This window comes from Staurois parvus, unplaced genomic scaffold (assembly GCF_062004578.1).
Source record: "Staurois parvus isolate SC_StPar_1 unplaced genomic scaffold, SC_StPar_1.0 ptg001328l, whole genome shotgun sequence".
Taxonomy (NCBI): Eukaryota; Metazoa; Chordata; class Amphibia; order Anura; family Ranidae; genus Staurois; species Staurois parvus.
The window spans coordinates 2,099,589-2,111,644 of record NW_028319124.1 but is presented as its reverse complement, the minus strand read 5'-3'; the positions used below and the strand labels follow the sequence as shown (position 1 = coordinate 2,111,644).

At 43.6% G+C, this 12,056-nt stretch overlaps 1 protein-coding gene across 3 annotated transcripts in view; it reads left to right on the top strand.

The window, feature by feature from the left end:
* EVI5L (ecotropic viral integration site 5 like) overlaps positions 1 to 12,056 on the top strand; it is an 87,165-nt gene that overhangs the window by 30,014 nt on the left and 45,095 nt on the right. For all 3 annotated transcript variants that reach the window (XM_089661238.1, XM_089661239.1, XM_089661237.1), the window contains exons 3-4: positions 5,013 to 5,178; positions 9,960 to 10,184. In XM_089661238.1, the coding sequence (XP_089517364.1) occupies positions 5,013 to 5,178; positions 9,960 to 10,184 (391 nt within the window). The remainder of the gene's footprint in view (positions 1 to 5,012; positions 5,179 to 9,959; positions 10,185 to 12,056) is intronic.

Sequence of the window (12,056 nt, the reverse complement as noted above, 5' to 3'; positions counted from 1 at the left end):
GAATGTTTTTGGTTTCAACCCAATTTTGCCTGTTTTGGAAAAAATGATGGGTGTTTCAGCCCATCTTTGATCTTTGTATGTTCTAGCACATGCTGTTGTACTCTTCATAATCCTCTCCTAATTCGTATTAAACACACAGCTCACTTTCCAGTTATCAGTGAGATCTGCACCCCAGTGCACACAGCTTACTCCCCAGTCCTCTTATCACCAGTGAGATCTACATCCCAGTACACACATCTCACTCCCCAGTTCTTTTGTCACCAGTAAGATCAACACCCCAGTACACACAGCTCACTTCCTAGTCCCCTTGTCACCAGTGAGATCGACACCCCAGTACACACAGCTCACTCCCTAGTCCCTTTGTCACCAGTGAGATCTGAACCCCAGTACACACTGCTCACTTCCTAGTCCCCTTGTCACCAGTGAGATCTGAACCCCAGTACACACTGCTCACTTCCTAGTCCCTTTGTCACCAGTGAGATCTGAACCCCAGTACACACTGCTCACTTCCTTGTCCCTTTGTCACCAGTGAGATCTGAACCCCAGTACACACTGCTCACTTCCTAGTCCCCTTGTCACCAGTGAGATCGACACCTCAGTACACACAGCTCACTTCCTAGTCCCTTTGTCACCAGTGAGATCGACACCCCAGTACACACTGCTCACTTCCTAGTCCCTTTGTCACCAGTGAGATCGACACCCCAGTACACACAGCTCACTACCTAGTCCCTTTGTTACCAGTGAGATCGACACCCCAGTACACACAGCTCACTTCCTAGTCCCTTTGTTACCAGTGAGATCGACACCCCAGTACACACTGCTCACTTCCTAGTCCCTTTGTCACCAGTGAGATCGACACCCCAGTACACACTGCTCACTTCCTAGTCCCTTTGTCACCAGTGAGATCGACACCCCAGTACACACAGCTCACTCCCTAGTCCCTTTGTCACCAGTGAGATCTGAACCCCAGTACACACTGCTCACTTCCTAGTCCCCTTGTCACCAGTGAGATCTGAACCCCAGTACACACAGCTCACTTCCTAGTCCCTTTGTCACCAGTGAGATCTGAACCCCAGTACACACAGCTCACTTCCTAGTCCCTTTGTCACCAGTGAGATCTGAACCCCAGTACACACTGCTCACTTCCTAGTCCCTTTGTTACCAGTGAGATCTGAACCCCAGTACACACTGCTCACTTCCTTGTCCCTTTGTCACCAGTGAGATCTGAACCCCAGTACACACTGCTCACTTCCTAGTCCCCTTGTCACCAGTGAGATCGACACCTCAGTACACACAGCTCACTTCCTAGTCCCTTTGTCACCAGTGAGATCTGAACCCCAGTACACACAGCTCACTCCCTAGTCCCTTTGTCACCAGTGAGATCTGAACCCCAGTACACACTGCTCACTTCCTAGTCCCCTTGTCACCAGTGAGATCTGAACCCCAGTACACACAGCTCACTTCCTAGTCCCTTTGTCACCAGTGAGATCTGACCCCCAGTACACACTGCTCACTTCCTTGTCCCTTTGTCACCAGTGAGATCTGAACCCCAGTACACACTGCTCACTTCCTAGTCCCCTTGTCACCAGTGAGATCTGAACCCCAGTACACACTGCTCACTTCCTAGTCCCCTTGTCACCAGTGAGATCTGAACCCCAGTACACACTGCTCACTTCCTAGTCCCCTTGTCACCAGTGAGATCGACACCTCAGTACACACAGCTCACTTCCTAGTCCCTTTGTCACCAGTGAGATCTGAACCCCAGTACACACTGCTCACTTCCTAGTCCCTTTGTCACCAGTGAGATCGACACCCCAGTACACACAGCTCACTACCTAGTCCCTTTGTTACCAGTGAGATCGACACCCCAGTACACACAGCTCACTCCCCAGTCCCCTTGCCACCAGTGAGATCTGCACTCCAGTACACACAGCTAACTGCAGACTGACAGTCCCACTATGATTCCCCCCATTCCCCAAACAGAAGGACAATTCCTGCACTGGACTGAACCCCACAAGTGAATTACATTTTACTATGATGCTGACATGTATGCATTAAAAGAGCAGTTTTAAACTTTCATATGTGTAAGTCCTACAGTGCAGGATACATGCTGAAATTGTGATTGGCACATATTGGTTTCTTAGGCAGCCCATACATGAATCTTCTTCTTTTTTTTTTTTTCTAAACAGCGGACCCTGCTAAACCGGCCAAATTCTGATCCATGTATAGCCAACTTTACTCCAAATGCCTATCACGCCTTCTCTGAATAAATACCTGGATTGGATTGCTTTAAAATAAGAAAATCTATTATTTCCAACCCTCCAGAATGACAGGTTCCATCTAATTATGAAGAATGTGATGTGTAACTTTCTCTCTGTATGCTGTTTGCACCGCTAGTCACTGTGGAGTCTATTTATTAAACCTGGAGAGTGCAAAATTGGGCGCACTTCTGCATGGAAACCAATCAGCTTCCAGGTTTTGTTGCCAAAGATAATTGGACAAGCTGAGGTTAGAAGCTGATTGGTTTCTATGAAGAAGAGTAAGGGCAGCACAGTGGATACATGGTTAGCACTTCCACCTGGCAGTACTCAGGTTGTTGGTTCGATTCTCGACCACGGCACCACCTGCCTGGAGTTTGCATGTTCTCCCTGTGCCTGCGTGGGTTTCCTCCAGGTACTTCAGTTTCCTCCCACACTCCAAAGACATGCTGGTAGGTTAATTGGCTCCTGGCTAAAACTATGTATGTATGTGAGTTAGGGACATTAGATTGTACACTCCTTGAGGGTTAGGGACTGATGTGAATGTAAAGTAAATATATATGTAAAGCTCTGTGTAAATTGACGGCGCTATATAAGTAGCTATAAAAAAATAAAACGAGCAGCGAGCCTGATTTTGTACTCTCCAGCTTCAGTAAATAAACCCCATTCTGTTTTTCATGGCAGGGTTGAAAGTGATTGGTAAATGTGAACAATTCTCAGGTACTGGCTATTTTTTTTTCTATGTGAGAGGCAGCAAGGAGCCTGTAGGGGTGTTCCCAGATGACCAGAAAACAGACAAAAGGGGAGGGGCATAGGGTGGCACCATGCAATGATGTTGGGATGGAAAACTGGAGGACTTGCTCCTTGGTTGCATCTCAAGAACTTCTTATCAGTTTTGTCTGGAGTGTTCCTTTCATCTTACCATCATCATCGGGAACATTGTTATTTTCTGGTTGCTATGGGTCTGTGCACTTTGCATTTTTTCTTCTCGTCCTCAGCATAAGGTAGACGCCCAGGAAGGATTATTTCACTGTACACCATTTTAAAAGACCCATTCAAACAATAGTCACATATTTCCTTGTATAAAGCGCAACATTTTAGTCCCTTTTTCACACGGGTGTTCCATCTGTCCATTTTTCATCCGGCCGCTGATGGATGAAAAACAAATGGCAATGCATGTCTATGGACAAACACATTTTAACATCTGATCATCCGTTTACATCTGCATCTTTCTAGGATCCGTTTTTTGAAGTGGATCATAGCTCTATTTTTGTTCCTGTACAAAATCGGAAGCTGACATAAACAGATGTAAATGGACACACAATCCGTTTTTGCATTGTTTGGTAGGAGCTGGCACCCAATGGCGTCCTAACAACCAGTGACTTGTCTCTGCTTTCAGAGGGGGGAGTGTGTACACTTGCTGGTTCCATATCACTGCAGGGGGAAGTGAAGCTGTCATTCCACTTTGCCCCTCTTGCTGTACACACTGCCCCCTCTGTGAATTCACTGCCCCTCTTGCTGTACACACTGCCCCCTCTGTGAATTCACTGCCCCTCGCTGTACGCACTGCCCCCCCTCGCTGTACGCGCTGCCCCCCCTTACTGTATGCGCTGCCCCCCCCTTACATGGCTGAACGGATGATGCCCCATGTGAAAGGACCCTTAGAAGGGAGAGGGGGAGCCCTTCTTATGATAACAGTAGGTGTGCAGACTTTGGCAATCTGCGCAGAGATGTCATCGAGGGTCCCCATGAAACAGAAGAGACTGTCGGGGTTTAAATCTCCAGCATTCCCTTTTCCCTGACTTTTATCTGCTACATGCATTTTCTGACTCTTTACTGAAGCTAGACGTAGCCAGGCACCCAGCAGGCCTACATGGTGGTCCAATAGCTTCTCCTCTTGGCTCTGCCCTCCTCCAGACACTGCTTTTCAGGGCTGAGGGTCCTCACACTGGCCTAGGGTCACAATACTACTGCCCACTGCTGGAGGCAAGTAGAACAAAGACCGGGCCTAACTCATCATATGATTAGAGAGTAGATGTCTGCTGAAAAAAAATTAAATCCTAAATGGGGTGGAGGTTGCTCTGGGGGTGGCGTAGAAAATGGGGTGTGAGGTGCTTCAAGGGGCAGAGTAGAGGACCAGGGTAGGGGTGTTGTCCCCATCCTGTAGTTGGAATTAAACAAAAGATGAACGAACGAAACCAGCGCTCCAGTCTTCATACAACCAAGGCAATGCCAACCGAAGAGGTGCTGCCCTTTTAAGATCGGGGATTCTGACCACTAGTGGAAAAGAACAAACAAGGGCGCACTCTCATCGTGCATTACCGTGGTATAACACGTATTTATTAAATGAAAAGAGGATATATACTCACAAACCAACGTGATAAAAGGAAGTAAAAGTGGTCCACATATCCTCTTTTCATTTAATAAATACGTGTTAACTTGGAATTAAACAAAGCCAAGTGCAGAATCTGTAATGCATATTAAATGCAGTCTAAAAGTATGTCTCATTTTTGTACAATGTGTGCAATTTCACCAAGAACTGTTTTGTCATCATCATCTGGGAGTGTCTGTGGTATGCCAGCCAGGTTCTCTTCTAAGTAATAGGGAACAAGTCAAAGTCTTGGCTGCTGTTGCAAACGGTGAATTACGTTTCCAGATATTATAATAAACAGACCATTTTAGTTGTTCTATACTTAGAACTACAAATGATCCAAACTTGATAATATTGTCTAAGGCTGTAATTGTGTGTCACAGGCTCCTGGAAGCAGACTCCAAGTCACTGCGAAGTGTTACTGGATCCTGCAGGACCAGCGTCACCTCCCCGGGGCCACCACCTCTGGACCAGGACAGCTGGGAGCTATGGGGACGCATTGTCACCCACTGGGAGGAGTGGACCAGGAGGAAGGAGAAGCTGCTTAAGGTTAGTAAGAGGGGCAAGTGGTTGGCGACTTCATTTATGTGGGTATTGTCAAGGACTCTGTTCTGTGTTCTGCCTGATACCACAATCGCAGAGTAACTGGTTACATAACTGGTAATTATTAACATGGATCATATGAGACTGTGAGCCTTTTGCATAGGGCTGAAAGTATAAAAAAGACATACAGGAGGGATGAGCAGAGGACAAGGTGTGCAGGCTGAATCTGGCCTGCCAGGCCATTTCATGTGGCCCTCCCACCTCTTCTGCAGCTGCAGCAGTCACCTCGTCTCCTCCACCAGATACTACTCTTCTCTGTGCAGTCGCAGTAAGGTTCATCTCTGCCCCCCCCATCCCAGCAGCCGGTAGAAGAAGAGAGGACAGAAGAACTCCTACAGATTCTGTGCCTCTCTGTGCAGCTGCAGCCACCCTCTCGTCTTCTCCTTCCCTATTCTCAGCATTTAGTGGACTCCAGCCCTCTTCTGGTCCTTCTCCAGACCCTGCACTTTCTGCTTCCCAGTTCCACCCCCACCTTCTTCTTTGCAGCAGCACAAGGTAACGGTGTGCACTGTGAAGTAAGGGAGGGCGTGAGGCTTTTGACATCTGATGTAAACTGGGGGAGGTGGTGCTCTGGACATCTAGTCTTAAAGGTACAACTGGCCCTTTGAGGACAACCATGATGCTGATGTGGCCCACAGTGAGATTGTATAGAACCCCTGTTCTATACAATCTCATTTAGATCCTTCAGCATCTATGTTGTATAAAGGCTAGTCTACCTTACTAGATTTACAAAAACTATGTAACATAAAGACATACCTTAACTATCCAATCTGTCTTTATTCAAAGTTAACAAGACTGCATAGTCAGATTGTATTGTGCATAGCTCATTTATGGAAGCATGAGTATGCAGCTGTGAACTAACGCTTTCATTTATAAAGTAGAGGAAGGTTTGGCATATACTCTATGTGGTATTTGAGAACCTAAGTATATGATTCTTTTTTTTTTTGCCAGGAATTTTGTCCTTAATGAGTTGCTTTTCTGATTAACACATTATTATTATTATTATTATTATTATTATTATACAGGATTTATATATTGCCAACAGTTTGCTCAGCGCTTTACAATATAACGGGAGACAATACAGCAACAATACTGTTCAATACAAGAGGGTTCGGAGGGCCTGATCCTTGGAGCTTACAATCTAAGAGATCACTACCATACTGCAAAGCCAGGAGGAGACACCTTTTTCTGGTTACAGTTACAAAATTCATTGGTGTCACCTATGCCCACCCCACAGTGTAGTATGCTTAAAGTGACACTAAACTCTGATTTAAAAATCTATTCTATTCAAATAGAGATTATTAACTCCAAAAATGCCTTCTATTTTTCTCGGCCACCTCCAAATCTTATAATTCCTCTATACAATCTCATTTAGAGCCATCAACATCTATGTTGTACAAGGGCCTGCCTGACTGGATACAGATTTTTTTTCATGAAATTATTTCATGAAAAATAGATTATAGGGCCAGTAATTAGTGGATTGGTTAGGGTCCCTTTAAAACCACTTTAACATTAAAAAAAATTATATAACACATACAAGCAAGTCTATGCAGTTGCCCTCTCCAATTGAATGTGCGTTCTCCTTGGCTCTCCGCCCAATGCGTTTCGTCATCCATGACTTTGATTCCGAGGAGAAGGCATACAGAATGTCCTAGATGACATTGTGAATTGTGCAGCTGCATGGACTCTGTCAGTGGATAAATTTAAATCTACTGGTGCAGTTTAATGCACCATAGAAAGTGAGTGTATCTTGGATTTTTTTTTTTTTTAAATATGTTAACAAAGTGGTTTAACTCTTTTACTGCCAGGCCCTGTGCTCCACTTTTAAACTCAGATGGCCAGGCCATCTTTGCAGTTTTTCCATTGCTTTTTTATTTTTTCCTTACAACTTTCAGAGTTTGTGTGACACCCCCTAAGCCATATTTTTTCTAAAAGCATAGGACCAGTAGAATAAAAGGAAGGCACTACTGATTATTATTTTTTTTTTTTGTAGGCTCTGTGATATGTGCGCGAACATTTATCAAAACAATATTTTCTCTTGAAATACACTAAACTCATTATTGGTGGATATATAGATGGCAAAATTTACAATATTCCTGCTAAATTACTACTAAATATAAAAGTTAAAACTGTATTTGAGTTAATAAATAACAAATATTTGTAAATTGCACCTTTTTGTAAAATGGTGATAACTGAAGGTGCTTTGAATTGTAATTGAATACAATTTACTCTCAAAATCTGGAGGTTATCATTTTTCTCTTTTGGAGTTTGTAAAAGACCCCCCAAACCATATATATATAGTCTGAAAGCATATTACCTATAGAACCAAAAAAGTGCCACTGTACTTGCAATCGTTGCGGAAATGTTCCTCAAATCTCTATTTTCACTAAAAATACAGTGAAGTCATTAATAGTGCATACAAGCAGGCAGTCCTGTTCATGTCAATAGGGTTGCAACGGCTGCGCAGGTACAGCCGCTGCTCCCAATCTGACATTTGTGTGGGTGCATGATCAGGAACGCACACAGTATGAGTTCAGGGACATGCACCCGGACTAACATGGATGTCAAATTGGAAGCATCGTCAGTGTTCTTGCAATTGCTACCTCCCTAATGACCTCAATGGGACTGCCTGCACAGGGATGCACGGAAAACCTGTGCATCCCTGTATGGATAAACATGGTTTTGCAAGGGTGTTTGCTGTATTATGCCCTGTCTGAACAAGGCTTTACTAATGTGTTTTGGGAGATATCAGAGGTCTAAACCCATGATGACTCTTTTTTTTTTTTTTTTTTTTTTTTTTTTTGAGACAGAGAAAGGCCCTGAAGACAGTTCCTTTCTCTGCAGCCTCTGCTGCACTGTACATGAATAAATAGGTGTCTATATAGAGACTCCTATTCATTCACAAACTGAAGCATAGTAAACATTGTTTACTATGCTTCAGTGATGAATAGACAGAAGAGCTTTTGGTACTGATTGCTCACTATGCCTATTCAAGGAAAGGTAGAGGGATGGTGAACACAGCAGGGGCAGATGCAGGGAACTGGTGAGGGGGTCAGAGTGGCAGGGTGTGTTACATTTTTAAAGCCCCTGTGGCTGCCCTGCAGCACTTGAAGCTGGTGGGAGAGGCTGGAAGCTGGCAGCTGCGGGGTAACCACAGGGGATTGGGGTTGCAAGTGTGTGTGGGGGGGGGGGATGGAGACGGACGGACAGTGCTGTGGGGCTGGTGGGTCAGCAGGGAAAGGGGACAGAATAGTGGTATGGAGACATTTTAAAGCTGAACAACAGGGGCAGAGGGTGGAGAGGCTAGAGACACAGAGATCGGCTGCAATTCGGGGGATTTGGGGTAGTTGGGAGCTGAGTTCCCAGCACAGCCAGCAAACTGACCATACTGTGCTCTAGTGTAGTCAGTTTTTATTGGTAAAGCAGAGGGACTAGTAGGAACACCAGGAATTTCATACAAAGGAAGCAATACAAAGAGATCAGGATACTTTTTCATACAAGTACATGGTACAGGTACATATCAGGAATATGACATGTTGGGTTTACATACAGTATTCTATAAGTATACTATACTGTTTGGCATCTCCCCCTTGTTATACTGTTTTGAGGAAAAAAAATAAATGGAAGAGTGTATGAGATTTTCCAGATCTGAGAGTTAGAAGTGGAGAAATGGGAAATGCTCAGTAGAAAGTGTTGGAGAAAGTTATATGTAACGGAGTTCCCATATCACAAGCTCTCTAGACTTTCTATTATTTAAAGGTCATATTGTTTTGGTGAGTCATTTATGTGCACAGTGGGTGCAGTTTAGCACAGCGTGCATTATTACGAGCACAGGAGAAGATCTACACAGTACTTACAAGATCCAAGACTGATGCATTTTAATCATGAACAGTCAATTTATGTCTACATTTAATTAATGGCATTATAAACCTTCCTTCCTGCACATTGCATTTTTCACTTGCATAAGATACGCATTGATCATGTAGTTTCATTATGTCTTTTGTTGCCCTGCACAGACAACCTATCAGAGTAAATCTTCACTTTCCTGTGCCAGAAGTTTCTGTTTGTGTTCAAGCATGGGGCATGGTAATGCAAAGGGTTAATGCAAGACCCCTGTCTATAGTCTAAGAACTGACACTTCCTGTGCAGAAACTACAGATGCCATAATCCCTGGGTCTCTCAGTCTAGTGATCTGCAGGTGAGAGCTACATTGTAATTGGATCTGACACAGACACAAACAGGCAGAACACTTAACAGAAATATCACTATTGAGTCTTTCATCACAATAGTACTCCCACATTTGTAATGCAACCCTAAGGAAATAGCAAGCCATGGATTGAATGCTGTGTGACCTGGAAAAAGACATTACATGTCCCTTTAGTGAATAGGGTCAAACTAGGTGAATGAATACATCTCTACAACATGTATTGGAACCATGTGGTTGAGCTGCATTTTTACTGCTCAAACCGTTCCCCCCCTTTAGCTGCAAAGGCAGTGATTGGGGGTGTACACAAGCTACGATGGTTTGCTTTGCAGCTTCAGTAGGAATTCTACCCCCAAGTGAATGGGGCAATGCTGCAACTTCACCCAGTGCATTTGGCAGAAGAGTGGCAATCCTTGCCGCTAGTGTAAATGAACCCTTAAAGTGCACATGCATTGTGTGGTCTTCTACCCCATTGGTTTTCATTCTGAAAATGGGTATTTATTACTATATGTTTTCCTTACAGGAGTTGATTCGAAAAGGGATCCCACATCACTTCAGAGCCATGGTATGGCAGATGTTGTGTAATGCAACAGAAATGCCAGTAAAGAAGCAATATGCCGACCTGCTGAGAATGTCCTCGCCCTGTGAGAAGCTGATCCGCAGAGACATTGCTCGAACCTATCCCGAACATGACTTTTTTAGGGGACAGGACAGCCTAGGGCAAGAGGGGCTGTTCAATGTCATGAAGGTAATGCCATTATTTTGATGTTATTTTTGCCGTATCCCCCATTCCTGGTTTTGCCCTGGTGCTCTTGCCACCTGGGGAAATTGCCACTTTCACATTTTGCTGTTCAGTTGAGTAGATACTGTATAGAGATGCACATTCATAGATATTTGCACCAGTTCGCAGTCACACTTTTTTTTTTTCCTGATTATAGGGTGCAATCTTTGTTAGGTTGATATCTGTATCCCCATTGGGGAGATTGCCCCTCACTGTCTGTCCAGTGACCACACTGAATGTCTGTCTGTACAGGTGTGTAGCTTTAATCATAAGACTGTATAGTCTTCGATACCGCTGGATTCACGGCGTCAAATGTATGGGGTTATGAAATATTCAGCTATTGTGCTTCATGGTCTCAGACAGTTATGTGAAAAGACTTCCAGAGATTCTAGATTAAAGTGAAATTCCAGCCTAAGACTCTTTTACCCCCTTCTGCCCAGGCCAGTTTCCAGCTTCCAGCGCTGTCTCACTTTGAAGGACAACACTACACATATTAGATTTTTATCCTTTTTTTCACACAGCTAGAGTATTCTTTTGTTGGTATAGAATCACCACTGGGCTCTTTATTTTTTGCTAAATAAACGAAAAAAGACAGAAAATCTTGCAGAAAAAAGTTTTTCTTTGTTTCTGTTAGAATATTTATTTGCGAAATATTCTTTCTTCATAAATTTCAGCCAAACTGTATTCTGCTACATTTCTTTGGTGAAAATGATCAAAATCAGTGTTTATTATTTAGTCTTTAGGAAAGTTACCGTATATATAAAGTCCACAAACTATGGTATATATAGATATATATTTGAAAATAGATCAATCCCTAATGTACTGATCTCATTTCTTAAGCCCCAAAAATACAGTACAATTACCCCCAAATGACCCTTTTTTGGAAAGTAGACAGTCCAAGGTATTTAGTAAGAGGTATTGCAAGCTTTTTGAAGTTGTAATTTTTTGTGACAATGTTTTGGAAAAAGAAGAAATTTAAAAAAAAAAAATGTTTTCACAATTATTTTTTTCTTTACATACTGTCACCAGTGCAGTACAGCGTCATCGTATAACTGGTGTGGCGGTGATCAGGGACAATGACTGGTGACAGTATGTGGTAAAAAAAAAAAAAAAAACTTTTTTCAATTATTTTTTTTAACACGCTGTGACAATGTTACCATAGTAACATTGTACTACTCTGGGGAAGGGATCAGGATTTTTTTTCACATTTTTACTGAATGAAATAGATTCATTTAGTGTTTACTATTGTGGTTAGCTGTGATTGGCAACAGGTAATCACATGGTACAGATGGACTGTGATCGGCCCTGTGAGTACCATGTGATCACTGTGACCAATCAGAGATCAACACAATAGTACATAATGGATGGCATGAGTGAAAGATATCCATTGTGTACAATTGTCATATGATCTGCTGTGTTTGGTCCCAGCAATCACATGGTACCCGCAGCAGCCAGTACACCGATCGGTCAACCTCTGTGTCCGGTGCAACCAGCTCGTTCCGGGAGGACGTAAAAAATGTTCCCAACCCCCTCCTGCCACCTATTCTGCCTACTCTGTGTAAAAAAAGATGTGTGTGCTTATATATTTTTAGTCCAGTCTGGTTTGGTCAGGTGATCCCTCTGTAAGCAGTGGCTGCAGGGGAAGGGAGAGAGTACCTGAAAACAGCTGGAAATTCCAAGAGGCTCCCGTGTCCCAGCCGTTTTTGGTGCCTAATTATTGTTGTGACTTTTATGAGCAGTTCCTTTAGTGATCAGTTACACCAGGTGCATTGAACTGCGCTGATCAGCATTGTCCAACATTGCTGAGAGCTGGATTGCGATGGGGCTCAGGTAAGTATT